The following is a 22,453-nucleotide window of genomic DNA, read 5'->3' on the forward strand; positions in this document are numbered from 1 at the left end:
TTAACTCTTGATGAGCCTTAAGACCTAGCTCCATTCTCAGATCTGGTACTAGAGTGCTTGTGAAGACACTGGTGTGTTTTTTACTGTTATAATTGATCTGTTTGGGCTGTTAGATTTTTAACAGTATTAATTGTATTTTTCATATATTGTAAGCAACTCAGGTGGCTGCAATACATCTATAATAATAATAATAATAATAATAATAATAATAATAATAATAATAATAATAATAATTTTATTTATTATTATGACTTGATAGTAGTAGTAATGGAATAAAATTGTCTCTGAGGTCACAGAAAAAATATACAAAAATTGTTTTGATGAAGAATTTATAGCTACAGATAAAAAAGTAAGAAATTGTGACCCTGTTCTGAATAACTTATCTTGCTTCATAACTTGTTAATAATCCCTTAATAATAAAAGAATTGTATTTGCACTATACACTAAACATAGTTTAATTATTTTTTTGCAAATTGTCTACTACTTTGATTATTGTACAACAATGCTTGTCGGGGCTGGCAGCTGTAATTTCTGAGTGTTGTTTTATACAAGTTAGTTGAGGTCAGGTTGAGTTGTTCCCTCTTTTTCCCCCAATGGTTAATGTCAAATAATGTCAAATAGAGGGGGGGAAAGGTTCAGGAAGTATAATTATCTACTTTAAAGCAGGGCTTTTCAACCTTTTCACCCATTGTACCACTTTTAGGATATGGCAACATCCCAGTACCACCAGTCACCTAGCAAGATGTCAAAAACGTGATGACAAAAAAAAAGGAAAAAAGTGATGAAGTACAGGTGGTCCTTGACTTACAACAGTTTGCTTAGTGACTGTTCGAAGTTACAGTGGCACTGAAAAAAGAGCCCCCCCCAAGCCACAGCCGAGCAAAACACCTGCCTGCCCACCCGGCGGCGCTCTTCCTCCTGTCTGAGGTTTTCATTGATGTGAGCATTTCTGTTGAGGATTGGCAGTGGGGGTGGGGTGGGAGTGTGTTTGGTTTTTATTCACCCCGTCTGCTGGGTGGTTGAAGCAGGTTTTGGTCACTTCACATGACCCTGGGACACTGCGGCCGTCATAAATATGAATCAGTTGCCAAGCATCTGAATGTAAATCACAAGACCCTGGAGATGCTGCAACATTCCAGCTGATCGGTGCTTCTTCTGGGCTCCAGCTGGAGCCTGGTGCTGATCCTGGCGCTTCCTCTGAGCCCTGACAGCCCTGCAGCTCCAGCCATCTCTCGCTCAGGCTCATTCCCCTCCCCCGCTACCACTTTTCTAGGATGGTCGTGTACAACCTGCCAGGTGCCAATGTACCACAAGTGGTACCCGTACCACTGGTTGAAAAGCCCTGCTTTAGAGATTCAATTCCATCCATGTCTCTTGCTTTTCTGGAAGATTATTATAGTACAGTATTCTGAACTGCTATATAGCTTAGCATGTCCTACATACCAGGTGAGAGTATTGTGAATTAATGTAACAGTGTTATCTTGGCTTAACTTATGAGAAGGAGAAATATAAAAAAGGTCTTGCTAGACAAAAAATAGGAGGGGTTTGTTTATTTATTGAAATATTTTTGGAAGTCGGGCACTACTTATTTCCTAAGTTAGAATATGAAATACTACCTAAGCTTAGAACTAGCTTAGGACTTAGCTTAGATATTTAAGTGCTTTAAAGACATACGTGTTCCTTTAGTTTTTATATTGTAATATATTGAATAGAATCAAATGTGGGTTTGTGTTTAATTCTTTAACTGTTAGGAAAGTACAGAAGTAAATGGCAATCATAAACATTTTCTCATGTTGGTAGTGTGGTAAGCTGCTTTATTTTCTCTCTGTAGTGCTGACTTTGTCAGCTGTATACCTTTTAGCTAGTGTTGTATTTATATTTCATTGCCTTTCACTGATTCTGATGTAATACTAGTCTGATATATTCATTATGGTACTATTATTTACTTCTTTTAAACAATAACAAGTTTAACATGTTTCAGTTAAATCCCATGCCTACAGGGAGTGCAGAATTATTAGGCAAGTTGTATTTTTGAGGATTAATTTTATTATTGAACAACAACCATGTTCTCAATGAACCCAAAAAACTCATTAATATCAAAGCTGAATATTTTTGGAAGTAGTTTTTAGTTTGTTTTTAGTTATAGCTATTTTAGGGGGATATCTGTGTGTGCAGGTGACTATTACTGTGCATAATTATTAGGCAACTTAACAAAAAACAAATATATACCCATTTCAATTATTTATTTTTACCAGTGAAACCAATATAACATCTCAACATTCACAAATATACATTTCTGTCATTCAAAAACATAACAAAAACAAATCAGTGACCAATATAGCCACCTTTCTTTGCAAGGACACTCAAAAGCCTGCCATCCATGGATTCTGTCAGTGTTTTGATCTGTTCACCATCAACATTGCGTGCAGCAGCAACCACAGCCTCCCAGACACTGTTCAGAGAGGTGTACTGTTTTCCCTCCTTGTAAATCTCACATTTGATGATGGACCACAGGTTCTCAATGGGGTTCAGATCAGGTGAACAAGGAGGCCATGTCATTAGATTTCCTTCTTTTATACCCTTTCTTGCCAGCCACGCTGTGGAGTACTTGGACGCGTGTGATGGAGCATTGTCCTGCATGAAAATCATGTTTTTCTTGAAGGATGCAGACTTCTTCCTGTACCACTGCTTGAAGAAGGTGTCTTCCAGAAACTGGCAGTAGGACTGGGAGTTGAGCTTGACTCCATCCTCAACCCGAAAAGGCCCCACAAGCTCATCTTTGATGATACCAGCCCAAACCAGTACTCCACCTCCACCTTGCTGGCGTCTGAGTCGGACTGGAGCTCTCTGCCCTTTACCAATCCAGCCACGGGCCCATCCATCTGGCCCATCAAGACTCACTCTCATTTCATCAGTCCATAAAACCTTAGAAAAATCAGTCTTGAGATATTTCTTGGCCCAGTCTTGACGTTTCAGCTTGTGTGTCTTGTTCAGTGGTGGTCGTCTTTCAGCCTTTCTTACCTTGGCCATGTCTCTGAGTATTGCACACCTTGTGCTTTTGGGCACTCCAGTGATGTTGCAGCTCTGAAATATGGCCAAACTGGTGGCAAGTGGCATCTTGGCAGCTGCACGCTTGACTTTTCTCAGTTCATGGGCAGTTATTTTGCGCCTTGGTTTCTCCACACGCTTCTTGCAACCCTGTTGACTATTTTGAATGAAACGCTTGATTGTTCGATGATCACGCTTCAGAAGCTTTGCAATTTTAAGAGTGCTGCATCCCTCTGCAAGATATCTCACTATTTTTGACTTTTCTGAGCCTGTGAAGTCCTTCTTTTGACCCATTTTGCCAAAGGAAAGGAAGTTGCCTAATAATTATGCACACCTGATACAGGGTGTTGATGTCATTAGACCACACCCCTTCTCATTACAGAGATGCACATCACCTAATATGCTTACTTGGTAGTAGGCTTTCGAGCCTATACAGCTTGGAGTAAGACAACATGCATAAAGAGGATGATGTGGTCAAAATACTCATTTGCCTAATAATTCTGCACTCCCTGTATAGTGAGGTTTGGTACAGGACAATTTACCTTTGATGTAATTGTCTACTAAAATGCTGTGAATTTTTAAACCTGCCATTTCTCCAAACATTTTTATCTTTGTTTTCTGAGGTTTTTATCTTTCTCGAAACATATTCAATGTTCTCTAGTGAGTCTTTCACAATCAATATCAAATTGCCAGCAAATGCACATAGTTTTTAATTGTGTGCTTTTGCTCTGTTGTCTTATCTAATATCTCTATTTAACAGTTCCAACCTGGATTAAATCATAAAGGGGATAAAGGACAGCCCTGTCTTGTTCCTTTCTGGATTTCCATTCACCATAATCCAAGCTTTCTGGAGTATGTAGATGGACTTCAGATCCATGCCTATAGTGATGTCTGGTACAGGACAATTTACCCTAGATGTAATTGTCTGCTAAAATGCTGTGAATTGAACAGATCTTGTTTATAAAATTAGCATTTACCTTTTATTGGCAAACTACAGGAGGATCAAATTTATTCTAAAGTATTGTTTTTTCTGCCTATCTTTGTTTTAATAAGAGAAAGTTACTTAAGTTTTTCAATGTTGTTGTCTAAGACTACTTGGAGTAGTTGTGTTTATATTTTCTTTCAAATTTTGGTTATTGTGGTACAGATACTTATGATTTGTGTAGTATCTGATGTTCTTTCACAATAAAATAATAGAACTCACTTTTTTTTCCAGCAGGACAAAAGGAACAAGCTGTTGAATGGTATAGAAAGGGAATTGAAGAACTCGAGAAAGGAATAGCTATATTAGTTATTGGTCAAGGTAAGTTCATTTTTAGTGTTGTATGAAGGAGAAAAGCTGTCAGTATGGTTTGAAAATTCTGAATAGACAGTTTGGAAGAAGAAATCTTGAAATCTGCAAAATCCATAGGATTTATTTTTTTCAGAAATGATATACCACCCAATTATAATAAATAAGCATTCTAATGATCTCAGTTACATTCAGATAAAATGCACGCCTTGTAATAAAATGACATACTGGTCTCTTAGCTCAGGTTAGATACAAAAAAGATCTTTTGTAGCATCTTAAATGTTAGAGGAGAGGCGCCCAGGTACGCTGTTGGGTCGGTACTGTATACAGAACCACTGAGAAGGCCTGCCTTCTAGTGCACACTTTTCTCATGTCACACCAAGGCAGGACCTCATATCCCATATTGCCTGTGGGTGGATGAGGGGTACAACCAGGTGGGGATGGATGGGTAGTTGCTGTTTTACAAGTGCAGATGGGTGGGTGGGTGGGTGCTCCAGAGTGTAAGAGAGTGTGCAGGTAGCTGTTGTGACATGAGTATAAGGATGCTGTAGCTTAGTACAAATGCAACTGGGCTGGTAGGTGCACCCTACAGAATGCGGCTGGAGGTTTGTATTCTATGCTATGCAATGTGAGTTTCCTAATCAAGCTCCTCAGGAGCAAAAGGAGCAGGACCAGCATGCAACCTTCCTTGCCTGCTTCTCCTTTGACTTTGCTTGTGAGAAGCTGGCAACGAAGATTGCAAATGGTGATTAAATGACAACTGGATATCGCAACTGTTTTAAGTAAGACCCGGTTGTCCAGCTTCTGAGTTGTGTCTATGGGTGTGGAGGGACAGATGGATTTTCAAGCACTGGATGTAAGTACCATTTGTTTAGCATTGTTCTAACTTCAAATGGTTGCTGAATGAGTGGTCATTAACTGAGGACTACTGTAATTGCTAAGCACATTTGATTTGTGCTTAGATTGTAAGCCGCCCTGAGTCTTCGGAGAAGGGCGGGATATAAATGGGATTAAAATAAAAATAAAAAAATAATGTTCAACAGGGCCAGCTACCATTAGAAGACTTCCTGGTTATTGCTATAATGTGTATAATCATAAAAATTCAAATACATTTGGCAAAACTGGATTACTATGATGCTTATAATTTTGAAAACAAAAAAAAACCTGTTCCAAAATAAAATTGCTGAGTTGTAATTGGAATTGGCTAATATATCATATAGCTTTTCCATCAGGATTCAGGCTGGCCTTTGGTGCTGAGACAGCATGGGTGACACAGTGTATGACCTGTTTTGTAGTGGATCTTGTTTTGCCATGACAAGTACCAGGTGGTGTTTGCAGATGGAGAGGTCCAGCTGTAGTCCCATGTTATATTGGATGCCTCAGGACTTGGGTCTCTCTCTTATTTAACATCTATATAAAGCAACTGGGGAGGTCATCTGCTGGCAGGATCTTTGGAATTATTAGTATGCTGATGATACCCAATTGTATATCTTGTCCCAATGTATTTATTAAATTTGTATGTTGCCCATACAAGGGGGCTTACAGACATTTAATTAAAATGCACTGTAAAACATTAAAACAATAAAGATCATAAATTTAAAATTCAAGTAAAATAAAACTAACCAGGCTAAAGAGGGAGGGAGCAAAGTGCATACAGGAAGGAGATGGGATGTCATCTACTCCATTAGCCACCTCTGTTAACCAATGCTGGACAATTTAGCTTTAGAGGTGCTGGCTCAATTCCTGGAGGCTGTGGGGACTTGGATGGGGACAAACCGGGGGTGACTCAACCCTAGCAAAGTGGAGTGGTTGTGGATTTTTCTCCCCCTAGAATCAGGAGAGTTGACATCTCAAACTCTGCAATGGGTAACAGAGCCCAGACAGATAATAGTGCGCAATTTGAAGATCTTCTTCAGCTCCTGCTGAAAGAACAGATAGCAAATGTGACCAGTGCGGCCCTTGCACAAATTCATCTTGTGCACCAAATATTCATTTCAGAGTGTCTCTGTGAGGGAGATGTGTGGTTTTAAAATTTGATAAATAAATGGAAAAAAATTCTGGACCAGAAGGCCTTGGTCACAGCCACTTATGCCTTAGTTACCTCCCATTTGGATTTCAGCAATGCACTCTAAATGAGGCTATCTTTGAAGACCATCTGGAAGCTGCCACTGCTTCAGAAAGCAGTGGCACTGCAGTTTTGTGTGCCCTACAGTTTATCCGATTAGCACTACTGCTACGTGAACTGGACTGGGTCCCAGTTGCTTTCTGGTTGCAATTCAAGGTGCTGGTTATCACCTTTAAAGCCCTACACAGCAGAGAGCCAGGTTCCTGAGGGTACCTCTTCCTTGTCCTACTAAGATAGTATGGGGGCACTCCGAGTCTATTCCCTTAAAAGTTGCCATATGGTGAAACTTTGGAGGTCTGCTTTCTTGGGGGCTGCCCCAGTCCAGCATCCCATTTGAGATCCCATTTGAGATGCCTATCTTTTTAGCTATTTGTAGGGCTGTGAAGATTTGGCTCTTCTCTCAAGCTTTGAGCTAGGATGAGGGTTGAACTAGTAGGCTATTTAATCTGGTATCTGGGAAGAAGAGTACTTTAGTTTTTGGCTTTTTTATTGTTGTGAATCATCAGAATCATTACAGTATATGAGATGTATAAGATGTATATGAGTAGATATGAGCTGTACATGTCCTATAAGTAAATAAATAAATAGATAAATATCAGCACTTCATCTACTGCATTGGCTGTTCTGTTGTTTCTACATAGCAGATCCAATTCAATTTTTGAGGCTTGATCCTTAAACCTCTGAAAGATTTGGGGAAAGAATTTTCTCACTTATATATGCTTTCAGATTGATCAATCATTCTGTGTTTCTCTGATAGGTGAAATGAGGAAGAGACTTCTGTTGTAGAGTTCTAGAAGCACTTGGCAAGGAATTATGTCTGGTTCCTATGCTTTGCTGTCAAGGAAAACCTTCCTTTTTTAGTATCAGCTTGATTTTTTTTATTACTTCTATTATTCTGCAATCGTGTATTTTATATTTTATAGTTATTCTGCACAACTGATTAATTGCGCTGCATTCTGCTACTGTTTTTGTTTTGCTTTTTAGTGTTTAAAAAAAGCTTTTAATGATTTTAATGATTATTATTAGGTAATCTGCCTAGATACATTAGATTGGCTGTTACATATATTGAAATTGATCATTGGATATTGATCATTGGATAGATTATAATAATTATAGAATAATTATTGAATACCTGAGTCTTTTACCATTGCTTATAATATCATGTCTTTTGTCAATTATCTTTTTGAAAGGGATTGTATGGAGAAGTCATAGAAACAAAGAATAATTAGTCTCTTTCAAAGTTACAGCTAATGCCAAATTTGTAGGACTAAGTTTAGTACATAGCAGCTATTTGTTTAGCTGAATCAAAAATTTGAACATATAGTTTATATTTGTATTGTTTGGTTTAGTTATTATGGCTTTAGTGAGTTTTTCTGATAATAGTTTTAGCTGGGAAAATTGGGTAACATAAAAGTCAGAATTTTGGATCATGTTTGATTCCCTGGTATGAAAATAGCAACAAATGTATACTTAATTAACAGTTACTGTACTGTATAAAAATTATAATGTGAGTTAACACATTATAATTAACTTCGATAATTTATGACACAAAGCTAAGATCCAATCAAATAAACACCTTGAAATACTTTTGATTTTTATTAAAAATGCTTCAAAAATAATCATTTACTCTTTGGAATTAGTAGTCTTTAATAGGACAATACTTTTCTCTGGCGGAATATTGGCATAGATTTACAAATCTGTAGTCATAATGCATCACTTTTCCAAAGGAATTCTAAAACTCATAGTATTTTCATATGAGTATTTTGGGACAGAAAATATATATATATTTGTTTATCAATTCTTAGGAGTCTATAGTTTGTAACCCTGTGTAATTGTAGTAGTATCCTAGAGGTTTTTTTTTTTGCCAAACCTTTTGCTTCTAGTTTCATTTGTTCCAAGTGGGTACAGTATGATATAGTGTTATATTATTTTATTAGTTACCATTTATATTAATTACTTTTGCTGGAGTATAAGAGAGATATTGCTATTATACCTTTGCTGAATGTTTAACTTTCTCTTTAAGGAGACCATTATGATCGAGCTCGTCGCCTCCAGTCTAAAATGATGACAAATTTGGCAATGGCCAAGGACCGTTTGCAGCTGTTAGGTACTACTTAATGTTGTTACTTTAGAAAATTGTAAAACTGATAGTGTAAAGTGTAAATATTTAAGATTTATTAATGGAGAGAAAAATGATTTAAAACTATTTTTTTTAAAAAATAAAACATATGTTTCACCAATATATTTCATTTTGTGTAAATGTACTTGTTTAGAGATGCAAGTATACTATCAAAATTTGGCCTCCTGATATTTTAAAGGGGAAGCTGAAGAACTAGTGACGGGTTTGGGGTTTTTTTTGCAAAAAACTTTTTAAAATGCAGCATGTACTTAACTTGATTTTTGAAATGGCTAAGCAACCGGTGCAGAATTAGCATTAATAGAAGATAGTATAAAGTGCATCCTAGAAGGAAAACCCATAGAGAAAAATGTTGCCAAATTTTAAGCTAAATAAGTTTTAACTGCAGATTACTTTGATGAAAAGCAGTAAATTGTTGAACAAAATCCTGAAATCAGTTCGTGAATATAGACCTTTATAAAATACTTAATGAATTCAGTGACACATTATCATAAATTGAAATCTTTTAAATTAAAGCATTTATTGATTGAAGCAAAATAAAACTAGACAGCAGCAAAAATGTCTGAAGAGGCCAGGAATGAAACATGTAATGATCTCACGAGGCAAGCTCTGCAATTTACCTACTTGGATCAAAAGTTAGCACGTAAGTAAGGGTTGGGTTTTATCATCACATTAGCACGTACATGTTATTTTCAGTCATCACAATTAGCTGTGGACTTCTAAGGATAGCAGTATCTAAGCTAATTTATTCTCTGCTGGCTTTCTTGAAAATGCTGTTAAATCATTTATCCACATTACATGGTTTACGTCTCATAGGGTTGAAGCTAGGATAACATGCTTGGCTTTGCTTATTTATTGGAAGAAATAAGGACATAGAATTCGTACCTAGAAAAGATGAAGCTCCTAAATCAGATGGGTTATGATTTTGTAAATCCCATTTATTATCTCTTTAGCTACTTGGATTGTTCTAGGAAGCCAGTGTTAACTGAGAAATATAGATTTAAAAAATATAGATTTAAAAAAATGCAGTAGATACTTTCTTTAGGTTTCCTAGCTGCTCTTTCAAACAGTTGTAGTGCATTCTCCATGTGTTTCTCATGATTATCCAATTATTTTTTTGACATTTCTTTTGTAATTAGTCTGGTAGATCTAGTTGCCATTTTGTATTAGGTGGCTTCTATAGCCACCATTTTGTTGTGGGACTCAACAGTGTCTCAAAGTTCAAAGATAAAAAGATTGGGAATCCTTAGAGTACAGTAAATGAAATCAGGAGCAGAACATTTTAAGTCTGGAGGAATGGTGCCAATAAGATTGTGTATATGTATGTGGTTTACTTAAAATTGCATCTCTAAATGTCATTGACGGTGGTCAGAAAAATTGTGAGATAGAAATGTATAAAAATACATGTTTGATAGCCAATGACAAACAGAAACTTTTTAACAAGAATAATGTTAGGCAGCTGTAACATATATTGGATTAAATAACTTGCTATTAAGTATGAGGTGTCAAATGTAAACTACAATCCTATGGTGTGGAATTGTACCTTTGCTGATTCCTCACCCTTTCCTGTACCTGCAGCTTTGATAATAGTGAGTTTTCCCCCCACAGTGCTTATAGGACAAAACTTTAGTCTTTTCCTGAAAGGCTTCCAATTGCTGTTGCTCTTTTCTGGATGCCTGGAGCAATCTAGAGGGTGGGCCATGATGGATAGAAATTTAGCTACCGTATATACTTGAGTATAAGCCGACTCGAGTATAAGCCGAGACCCCCAATTTTACCCCCAAAAACTGGAAAAAGTTATTGACTCGAGTATAAGCCGAGGCTGGGAAATGCAGCAGCTGGAGGCTGGATCCCCCGAAAGACGTCTCTGCTGAGATGAGAGAACGGGGTGGCAAGCCGCCGAGAGAATGGGGCGGTGGAGTGCTCCGCCGAGAGAATGGGGTGGCTTGCTGTTCTCTCGGTGCAGCACGGCAGAGGCTGGATCTCGCGAAAGAAGTCTCCGCTGAGCGACAGAATGAGGCGTCTCAGCGCCCATTTTCTCGGCGAAGACTTCTTTCAGGGGATGCAGCTTCTGCCGCCCCTTTCTCTCAGCTGCCCAGTGGAACAGCTTGCCACCAGAAATCAAGAGTGCTCCATCACTGGAGGTTTTTAAGAAGAGACTGGACATTCACCTGTCTGAGATGGTATCGGTCAGTGGTGGCGAAACTTTTAGAGACCGAGTGCCCAAACCGCAAGCCAAAACCCACTTGTTTATCACAAAGTGCCAAGGCAGCATCGGCATTCTGGTGCCCTCAGGGGAGGGGACAGGGAGGCGCCTCTGAGTGCCGCCTCTGGCATGAAAAAAAAGGGGGAGCAAAAAATGGGCCACCGTACCGCAAGGCACAAAAACGCCAACCGCCGTGCCGCAGGGTGCAGATACAAGGCACCGCATCACGTGAGAACGGGGCTGGGCTAGTGAGTATCACGCAGGCACTAGCCCCGCCCCCTTTGCAGCATGTGCCTGCTCGTGGCCCCGTGCGCGCATGCACGCATGTAAAATGCTTCCCCCTCCCTTTTCTTCCAGTCCACCAACCAACAAGGACCTGCTGCTGGCAGCGGTGGTGGCGCACGTGCCAACAGAGAGGGCTCTGAGTGCCACCTCTGGCAGGCGTGCCATAGGTTCACCACCACTGGTATAGGTCCTCCTGCTTGAGCAAGGGGCTGGACTAGAAGACCTCCAAGGTCCCTTCCAGCTCTATTCTATTCTATTCTATTCTATTCTATTCTATTCTATTCTATTCTATTCTATTCTATTCTATTCCATTCACTTTCTATATTTCTATTCTATTCTATTCTATTCTATTCACTTTCTATATTTCTATTCTATTCTATTCTATTCTATTCTATTCTATTCTATTCTATTCTATTCTTATTACCATTCTCTATTCTATTCTATTCTATTCTGTTCTATTCTATTCTATTCTATTCTATTCTATTCTATTCTATTCTATTCACTTTCTATATTTCTATTCTATTCTATTCTATTCTTATTACCATTCTCTATTCTATTCTATTCTATTCTATTCTATTCTATTCTATTCTATTCTATTCTATTCACTTTCTATATTTCTATTCTATTCTATTCCATTCACTTTCTATATTTCTATTCTATTCTATTCTATTCTATTCTATTCTATTCTATTCTATTCTATTCTATTCACTTTCTATATTTCTATTCTATTCTATTCCATTCACTTTCTATATTTCTATTCTATTCTATTCTATTCTATTCTATTCTATTCTATTCTATTCTATTCTATTCTATTCTATTCCATTCACTTTCTATATTTCTATTCTATTCTATTCTATTCTATTCTATTCTATTCTATTCTATTCTATTCTATTCTATTCTATTCACTTTCTATATTTCTATTCTATTCTATTCTATTCTATTCTATTCTATTCTATTCTATTCTATTCTATTCTATTCACTTTCTATATTTCTATTCTATTCTATTCCATTCACTTTCTATATTTCTATTCTATTCTATTCTATTCTATTCTATTCTATTCTATTCTATTCTATTCTATTCTATTCTATTCACTTTCTATATTTCTATTCTATTCTATTCTATTCCATTCACTTTCTATATTTCTATTCTATTCTATTCTATTCTATTCTATTCTATTCTATTCTATTCTATTCTATTCTATTCTATTCACTTTCTATATTTCTATTCTATTCTATTCTATTCTATTCTATTCTATTCTATTCTATTCTATTCTATTCTATTCTATTCACTTTCTATATTTCTATTCTATTCTATTCCATTCACTTTCTATATTTCTATTCTATTCTATTCTATTCTATTCTATTCTATTCTATTCTATTCTATTCTATTCTATTCTATTCTTATTACCATTCTCTATTCTATTCTATTCTATTCTATTCTATTCTATTCTATTCTATTCTATTCTATTCTATTTCTATATTTCTATTCTATTCTATTCTATTCTATTCTATTCTGTTCTGTTCTGTTCTGTTCTGTTCTGTTCTACGTTCTGTTCCAATCCATTCCATATTTTCTATTCCATTCTGTTCCACTGTCAGAGCCCATCGGAGGCAACCCAGTCAGCCCAAACAGGAGTTACACTAAGGCTACGCAGCCTCTCCTCTCAACCTGAACCCCTCCTTACCTTTCCTTTTATCTGCATCCTATTTTTAACTGCCGGCTCTGCCCTGCCCTAGCAGGGCACTGGACGGGCCTGGCGGAGCTGCTGAAGGTGAACGGGAGAAGATGAGTCTTCGCCGAGAAAATCTCAGCGCCCATTTTCTCGGCGAAGACTTCTTTCGGGGGAGCCAGCCTCTGTCGCCCCTTTCTCTCAGCTGCCCAGCTAAGAGAAGGGGTGACAGAGGCTGGATCCCCCGAAACAAGTCTCCGTGAGACGAGAGAAGAAGGCGTTGGAGCGCTCCGTGAAGTGTGGGGTGGGGAAGCTTGCCGCCCATTGTCTCAGCGACGAAGACTTCTTTCGGGGGATGCAGCTTCTGCCACCCCTTTCTCTCAGCTGCCCAGCTAAGAGAAGGGGTGACAGAGGCTGGATCCCCCGAAACAAGTCTCCGTGAGACGAGAGAACAAGGCGTTGGAGCGCTCCGTGAAGTGTGGGGTGGGGAAGCTTGCGCCCATTGTCTCAGCGACGAAGACTTCTTTCGGGGGATGCAGCTTCTGCCGCCACTTTCTCTCAGCTGCCCAGCTAAGAGAAGGGGTGACAGAGCCTGGATCCCCCGAAACAAGTCTCCGTGAGACGAGAGAACAAGGCGTTGGAGCGCTCCGTGAAGTGTGGGGTGGGGAAGCTTGCGCCCATTGTCTCAGCGACGAAGACTTGTTTCGGGGGAGCCAGCCTCTGTCGCCCCTTTCTCTCAGCTGCCCAGCTAAGAGAAGGGGTGACAGAGGCTGGATCCTCCGCAACAAGTCTCCGTGAGACGAGAGAAGAAGGCGTTGGAGCGCTCCGCGAAGTGTGGGGTGGGGAAGCTTGCCGCCCATTGTCTCAGCGACGAAGACTTCTTTCGGGGGATGCAGCTTCTGCCACCCCTTTCTCTCAGCTGCCCAGCTAAGAGAAGGGGTGACAGAGGCTGGATCCCCCGAAACAAGTCTCCGTGAGACGAGAGAACAAGGCGTTGGAGCGCTCCGCGAAGTGTGGGGTGGGGAAGCTTGCCGCCCATTGTCTCAGCGACGAAGACTTCTTTCGGGGGATGCAGCTTCTGCCGCCCCTTTCTCTCAGCTGCCCAGCTAAGAGAAGGGGTGACAGAGGCTGGATCCCCCGAAACAAGTCTCCGTGAGACGAGAGAACAAGGCGTTGGAGCGCTCCGCGAAGTGTGGGGTGGGGAAGCTTGCGCCCATTGTCTCAGCGACGAAGACTTCTTTCGGGGGATGCAGCTTCTGCCGCCCCTTTCTCTCAGCTGCCCAGCTGAGAGAAGGGGGTGACAGAGGCTGGATCCCCCGAAACAAGTCTTCGCCGAGAAAATGGGTGGCAAGCTTCCACCGCCCCATTCTCTTAGCGGAGGCTTGCAGAGGTGGCGGCGGAGCTGCGCGCGCAGCTCTCCAAACCGCCGCAGCCCGTTTGGAGAGCTGCTGCCTTCGTCCATGTTTGATGAAAGCAGCAGCTCTCCAAATGGGGGTAGAAGTTCTTTTTTTTGTTGTTGACTGGAGTATAAGCCGAAGTGGAGTTTTTCAGCCCAAAAAGTGGGCTGAAAAATTCGGCTTATACTCAAGTATATACGGTATATTTTTAAGGTGCTATAGGACACTACTTTGTTTGGTTTTGCTGTTACAGATATAAAAAGGCTACGTCATATAATGTTTCCAACAAGATAAATAGGCAAAAATATACCCCAGCATTTTGGAGTTGACAGAGCCAGGTCTTTAAGCATTTACAAAAGGCCAGGAAAGTGGCAGCCTGCCTTACTTCTGATGGGAGGATATTCCAAAGGGTGGGGACAAAGGCAGAGAAGACTCTCTACCTGGACCCTGTCAGTCAACATTCTTTAACTGATCCACAGCATACTTTCCCTGCCTGATCAAGTGAGACAGGCCAACATTATGGGGTGAAAATGGTTCTGTAGTAATCTGGGCCCATGCCATGTAAGGTTTTTAAGGTCTTAACCAATATTTTGAATTGGATCCAGAACAAACTGGTACTCAGTTCAGCTCACATAGCAGAGGTGTTACGTGCATCATTCTAGGGGCATTCAAAGTTGTTTATGCTGCCGCATTCTATACCAGCTGAAGCTTCTGGGTGCTTTTCAAGTATCTTTTGTCACTTGTGAATTAGAAGATAAAATAGTACTTGCAGACGGTCTGCTTTTAGACAGTGTATTGCCTTCCAGTAAGGTTGAACATCAGTCCCACATTTCAGTTCTCTTTATAATTGAAACCCTCTCTTATTGGATTTAATTTTAGCTTATTCGGCCCATTCACGTCATTTTCCAGAATTCAATTGCTTTCTTGGAGTTGGATGATAGGGAGCACCAAGTAATATTTATGATATCTTACTCTGAAACTCTCCAGGACGATACCGAACAGAATAGGGACAGGATAAAACTATTTGGGACTCTCGTGATAATGATTTAGATGTTGAAGATAGTGATCCAATACTACCTTTTGAACTAGGACTGTAAGGAATTACTGGAACCTGCAAGAGTATTGCAAGGCCCTCATCAGTCAGATGATGTAGAAGAATACTATGTTAAATAGTCTGAAAGCCACTGAAGGATCCAAGAGATTTAACAAGGCTGCATCATCCAGTTTGTAGACAAGGTCATCATCAAAGTAGTTTCATGTCATATTCTTATTGAAAGCCCATTGACATGGATCCAAATAATTAGAATTATCAAGATATATCTGAATGAGAAAGTTACAACCTGATCAATCGCTTTTCTAAAAACTGAATATTTCAGATTATTCAGTATTTGCACAGATCTCCCCAGTAAAGAGTGTTTTCAATAGAGAGGTCTTACTAGTTCCTTTAAGCTGAGAAAGATTATCACTTACAAAGAGGTACTGATAATTGTTCTTAACCTGAGGCCAGTTGAGCAGGTAGTTCCTAGTTTTTATATTGCTATACACCGTTTGCATCCTTGTGATGTGCAAGCCAAAGCAATACAAGCAATTGTATGAGTTATGTCTCTAAGACCTTCCTCAGCAATGATGTTCATTCAGTTCAAGCGAGTCTTCTCAGTTTTAACTACAGAGAATAATACATTCTGGCTCCCTTCAAAGGAGATGTTACACTTTGAGAAATGCAATGCTTTCCTGCTTTGTGTAAATATAATGGAGTAGAGGAATAAATGTTTTTTCCACCATGATATTAAACATCAAATTGATCTTCTATTTGATCTATGGCCTAAATTCCTTCATTTATTCTTCAGCTGTTATCCTGTCCTTTTCATTTATTTCCCAGCTCTTTAATAAACAGTTTGGATTTGTAAAGGGAAGAAAGCACTTAGAAATGAAACTAGCTTGAAAATCTATGTATGGTTTTGTTACTGATATTCTTATCCATAGTATGTAATTGGCAGTATGCCCAGTTACCATTTCCACTCAGCTGTGTTATCAGTAATTCTTGCGGGAGGTCAAGATTTTATGTGTAAGCAAATATGAGTCCTGTGAATTATGTTTTGAAATAAACATGAAGTTAGTGGAATTTTTTCATTACTGATTATATTTTTCATGCATATGAACAGTAGCTCTAAATTAGTGTTCACCCTCAAGGTGAATAAAGGAAGTATAATTTTCATATAACTTTTAGAAATGATTTAGCAGTCTTAATGACTTGTCTTAGATTAGCCTTTCTCAAAATTTTTACTCTGGAGAAACCTTTGAAATAATTTTCAGATCTTAGTGAATCCCTACATAAAAATTAAACAAGTATTTTTCACAAAAATGTACAAAAACTTTACAATACACTTATTTGTAACCTATACAACCCACATTTGTCAACATTTACAACAATAGCAAAGTGTTGGGCCAGAAGCTGAGTTGTGTGATGTGTAAAAATCACCATCATTGTGAACGCTAGCATTGCATTTGTTAAAAAAAAATGTTTTTCCAATCATGACGTCTTACAGAGTCTTAGAGACTCTTGCAGATTCCAAGTTGAGAAAGGTTGATGTAGATGTTATGGAATAAATGTTCTGCATAGAGATTTATTTATTTATTTATTTAATTCCATTTATATACCGCCCTTCTCCGAAGACTCAGGGCGGCTTACAAGCTTAGCAGTAGCCTTCATTCTATGTATATGCCTGCTTATTAGGGCTTTCACACACACCCCAATGGCCATCTTTTTGACTATGGACGTTTGGGTAACAGTATATAAGAAAGGACCATAGAGAAGAAATATGAGATAGGTATCACAGTCTTTAGTTTCTTTAAACTTTGGCCATCTTATTTAAGATTTTAGAAAGGGCTGAGTAAGAATCTTTTTTCAAAAAATGCATATATTAAAAATTGAATTTGTATTTTGTGTGATGCCTTTTTTAGTTAAAGTTATACTGCAGTACTCTTTTACGTGAAAATATATGATAGTGTCAAAAAGGAATGTATGTTCTTAGATAGTGAGAAAGTTGTAATTACGGAATACCATTTTTTAGCTAAATGTGTATTGAAGAGCTATAGATTTGTTTTAAAATGGTTTTATTTTTGAAGTACAAAAGAGATGGGTATTGATCTGTTTTCTAAAAAAAGGAAAAGATCATGATTTTGCAAAGGGGTTATTTGAATGTAAATATTGGTGACAGTCAAATTCAGGATGATATCTAATAAGTTGTTCATTTCAAAAGGTGATAATTGATAACTAAAAGTATAAGGAATAGGTGACGTTTTATAATTTTTTAATGATCACTTGCGAGCTTCTAATTCTGTTATAATGCAGTGCTAAATCTTATTGATAGAAAAGTAGTAATTTTATTTCAGTTATGTAACAATTACTTAATGATTAGGGAACGTTCACTTGATCAGAAAGGAGGGCTCTTGTGCTCTTATTTATAGAATTGTGTAGCAACTTGAAATAACCTGTAGATTACAAATATACATTAGCTGCTTAAAATGAAATACTTACCAAACAAATATTTGTTAACAAAATTTAGTATAAATATAGCTGCAGATTGAACCAACAAGTTGTAGATTGTCTTAGAGGATATGTAGAACTCATCATAATTCTTTGCACATTGATTTTAAAGAACCCCACTAGTTCTTTTCTTTACTATTTCTAAATATGCAGTTATTGACTGCAGTTCACAGTTTTACATAAATTGTATTTTATTAATCAGATTTGACTTCATAACATTGTAAACATTAGCTTTGTAACTTTAATCCTAATCAAGCCAACTAAAAGCAAAATCATTTTGGTATTACCAGTATACATAACTTTCATTGGTTCATTTTTTGTCTTTTATTTGTCCTTTTTCCTCCCTCTGTTCTGTTGCATAGAGAAGATGCAGGCAGTTAAGCAAATTCCCAAGCTGCAAATGGAAGTCCGTAGTGACAATACTAACCTGGTATGCCGCAATGGACATCTCCAGTCAGGTGGGTTTGGTTTTCCCAGCACCTAATTAATTAGGGGGATGTCTCTCATATCTACCGTATCAAAACAAAATATGCAGCAATAAAATAAGAAAATCCTACCAATGATGTTACCTAATCTGGTAACGAAACATTCAGAAACTAAATTGAAACTAGCTTGGAGAGCAAACCACTGCCAAAATCTAAAACCCGAGCTACAGGTATTTTCTATTATTACATAGTATCTTTATCACATCTCAAATTCCGAATTTATTTGAAATCCACATTGGCTGTGCTTTTAACATATAAGGAATCATTGAATAAAATCATAAATGAATTGGGAGTTGGATATTATGATAATATACGTAGTATTGAAGAGAAACATACTAAACAGGCAAATATTCTATCTCATTTTTATGCTTGGATCAGGTGAGGCACTGTAAATACTAAAATGTTATTTAGAATCAACAGTGGGCTTGTATAAAGACCAGGAGACTGAAGATCTTGTCAGGAGCACAAATAGAAAATGGTTGCCTAGTGAAGCAGACGTCAACCCATTTTGGCTAGAGTGCCAGTTGATGATACATTAGTCCAGTTAATATCACTGTAATATTTTTATTTAACATACAGTTGTATCTTAAGTTCAATGCATGGTCATCCCTCTCCTGCCAAAACCCAAGTTCTCTTGTTCAATGGTGTGTAATATTTTCGCTGTTTGAGCCAGATCGGCCAGTTTCTGTGTAATCTTAAAAATAATTATTGCATGGTTTTATTTATTTATTAAATTTATTTGTTGCACATTTCACGGTTCAAGGCAACTAAGTGGCTTACAACAAGTGAGCATCTTTTAAGTTTTAGTTATCCACTCCTGCACTATCTGGTGAAGCTTGTCTGGAAATCTAGTTAGTACTTCGTCTTTTCACTATTTTTAAACAGAATTTAAACTCTTATTTGGAGCCGGGTATCCTGAGCCCTAGTTTTTCTATAACTTTCACAGACATTAATATAAACTTCTTTGTTGCTCTTGTGGCTCTAGTATCTACCTGATAAGAGTCTTATTCTTAGGCATCTTACATGGTGTCTTTGCTGCCATATCAAAGCAAATAATGTTGACAAATTTATTGTTGCTTGATTTGTCTGATACTTTTTAATCCTTTATTATTCATTCTGAAAATATTTGAGAGGTGCTACATATTTTGCATGTATTTTTAGTTTTAGTTATCTCCATTTTAAACCTGATTTTTTATTTTTAAATATTTATTTATAAATATATATTTTATTGACTGTTGTACACTAGCCAGAGTCACTTCTCATGAGTTGAGTGACCATATAAATTTGATAAATAAGTGCCTAATGTTAAGTGAAGAGTGAATCTAACTTTCTAAGATGTATTCAGAAATATTTTAACTGCTTGCTTTCTTGTTGATAACCTTTATCCAATAATCTAGAATAGTGAAAATGTAATTAGGTAACAAAAAGTCCATATATGTTAATTTAATTCCACTTAGATCCAAAATTTCACTGCACTGGTCAGGGGTGGGTAATCTCAAGAGGCATTCTCAAGAGAGTAATCTTATCAGGAGCCATGTGTCGCTGATAAATGGGACGTATGTAAGTAGTGGGACAATATATTCCTTTAGAGTTTTTCTATTGGTCTTCATAGTTACATTATAACTTTCTTTTTATGCTTCTGTAGATGTATCTTCTGCTGATTTTTTGATTATAGGTAGTCCTCATTTAATGACTGCTCTGTTTAGCAACCGTTCCAAGCTATAGTATTGTATAAAATAACTTTATGACTGGTCCTTGTACTTAATGATTCTTGCAATATCCCTGTAGTCACGTGATTGAGATTTGGTGCTTCACAGCCTGCGGCTGTTTATGACTGTTGCAGCATAGCACAGTCACATGATCACCATTTGATTGCTCTACAGCTAGCTTATGACAAGCAGAGTCAACGGAGAAGCCAGCGGTAAAATTGCAAGTCACAGCCATGTGATGTCTCTCTCAGTAATGGAGTTGGTGGTCCCAATTGTTGTTGTTAAGCGAACACAACCTGTACTGTGTTTCATTCTAAATTTATGTTGCTTGAATTCTGCAATGATATTTGTATGCTTCCTGGTCAAAAATGTACTTCTATAAATATTCTGAGTTTTTTTTTTAAAAAGCTAAGAATTCTTAAGCTTTGGTCATTTTTAGTATACATAGTGTAGCCCAGTGTTTAGATATGTTGGCTATGCCTGCAGGAAATGATAATCGTTTTAGTTCTAAAATTTTCTAACAAAGCTTAGAAAGCTTAGCTTACTCAATAAAATTTACAAAATACCAGTGCAAACAGAAAGCAACATTATTAAAATAAATCACATTATGTTTCAGAGGTGGTCTATTCACACTGATAATGAGTTTATACACTTTTCTATAATGGCTAAGATAAATACATTAAATTATATATTTTTATATTATTGTTTATTTTGTATTATGAGAGTTAACCCTATGTTATTAGCTAGAGTTGTTTTGTGAAATCAGTCTTATAAATCAACTAAATTAATAGATGGTAGCAATTTAAAAATAGGTAAATATGCAACTAGTTGACTTGAATGTTTTGCGTAGTAACAAATTTGTTCTTTTTCTTTGTAGAAAATGGAACTGTTCCGAAAAAGAAGGATCCATTGTCTCACAGTAGTAATTCACTTCCTCGTTCAAAATCTGTGGCAAAGGCTGGATCCGGAGGATTTTCTGGGCACCAAAGAACACCTAGTTATACTGGAGTTTCTAATTTTTCTGCACCTAGAGTTCCTTCAGCTGCAACTCAGAAGGTAGGACACTAGCTTGTATGTACAGTATATTGCATATTTGTCAATTTAGGACATAGAAAAATTACAATTCAAAATTAAGGAATTGCATTTTCTAAATGGCATGTTTGGCATGCAACAAAATCTAAGTTCAGTTATTGATATTACTAGAAAAGGCTGTTTGAGACTCTTGTCTAGAACATACCATAGAAGCTAATGGAGCAAAGATGTGATTTACTATAAGAGAATTGTGTAAGTTTGTAATCCCAAACTCATTTTAGGGAGTTATTTTGCTCTTAATTTTGATCAAGGTTGTGGATGTATCTAGTGTCCTTGTTATCAGTAGAAGATATCTGCTATAAGAGTAGAAAAATACTTTTCAGTGATTTGACAGAAAATAAGGGGAAGAATGTTCAGTATATAGCAGAGGTCCACAACCTTTTGGGCAACAGGGACCGGTTCTATGGAGAGAGGTTTTTCCATAGCCTGGAGGGTACATGGTTTTGTGTGCTGCCTGCATCCCACGGATGGGGCTTTGCTTGTTTGTGTGGACCGGTTGCTGGCATGCTACGGCCTGTACCAGTCCACGGACCGGTGGTTGCAGACCCCTGTATGTATTCCCCATTTTGCTGATGGGAGGTTTCTACCATTGGAAATAGCTGAATTCTGCCCATATTTTACAAGCTGGCAACTGGGTTGCAAAACTACTCCAAGGATAAGGGATGAGAAATGATTTCACTGATGTTATGGGTATTTGCAAGAAGATGCCTGGAAAATATTGGCATGAAAAAATATATGGAGAAGAGGAAGCAAAATGATCAAAAACATAGGACACTTTTTTCTGTTGGAAAAGCTAAAATTTATCATTTTTAAAATTAATAAAAAGTCAGTGTTGTATGATGCACACAGAGATTTTTATTCTCAGTATAGTAGAACTATTAAGGATAGTTAAGAATTCAACTATTCTAATTTATTTTGCTGACAGTTTTAAAACCATAAATTTAAAAAGTGCATATGGTGATACTGAGTTCATTTTCTTTTGGGTTTATTATTTTTAGAGTAGAAAAAAATAGTTTAGAATATCACTGCCATAAACTTAAAGTGGTTATACAGAGTTCTTATACAGATTTTACCTTTGCTTTTTATCTACATGCTATGTGAGGCATTGGAAGGAAGGATTATTACATTTTGTCTCTTATTTATTCAAACAATTAGTTTTTTTAAAAGCAATTAAAACTTTGATAAATAATATGGGATATACATTTTTTGTTTAGAGATATAGAACTCTACTTATCTACAGAATAATTATGCATTTTACTATAATGGTTCCTTTCCACATTCTATTATATATTTATGCTCTTTTCTTTCCTTTCCTGAATTTATAACAGTATGTTATATTACCACGGAGGAAATATATATAGTTGCTAAGAATTGACATTACCTTTATGGCACATAATCAATGTTTCATTAATCTTTTGCAACATTTAATTAATTGTTTTTCCGTATTTTTTCAAGTAAAGT

At 37.3% G+C, this 22,453-nt stretch overlaps 2 protein-coding genes across 3 annotated transcripts in view; one reads left to right on the top strand and one right to left on the bottom strand.

Annotated features, from left to right (window-relative positions):
* DPY30 (dpy-30 histone methyltransferase complex regulatory subunit) overlaps nucleotides 1-22,453 on the bottom strand; it is a 50,077-nt gene that overhangs the window by 13,296 nt on the left and 14,328 nt on the right. The window lies entirely within an intron of this gene.
* SPAST (spastin) overlaps nucleotides 1-22,453 on the top strand; it is a 49,654-nt gene that overhangs the window by 7,518 nt on the left and 19,683 nt on the right. Inside the window, exons 2-5 of one of the 2 annotated variants that reach the window (XM_081313574.1) lie at nucleotides 4,265-4,351; nucleotides 8,488-8,571; nucleotides 18,069-18,164; nucleotides 20,778-20,956. In XM_081313574.1, coding sequence (XP_081169700.1) covers nucleotides 4,265-4,351; nucleotides 8,488-8,571; nucleotides 18,069-18,164; nucleotides 20,778-20,956 — 446 coding nt within the window. The remainder of the gene's footprint in view (nucleotides 1-4,264; nucleotides 4,352-8,487; nucleotides 8,572-18,068; nucleotides 18,165-20,777; nucleotides 20,957-22,453) is intronic. The other variant, XM_081313575.1, reaches the window with a different exon arrangement.

This window comes from Vipera berus, assembly GCF_964194415.1.
Source record: "Vipera berus genome assembly, chromosome: 1".
NCBI lineage: Eukaryota > Metazoa > Chordata > Lepidosauria > Squamata > Viperidae > Vipera > Vipera berus.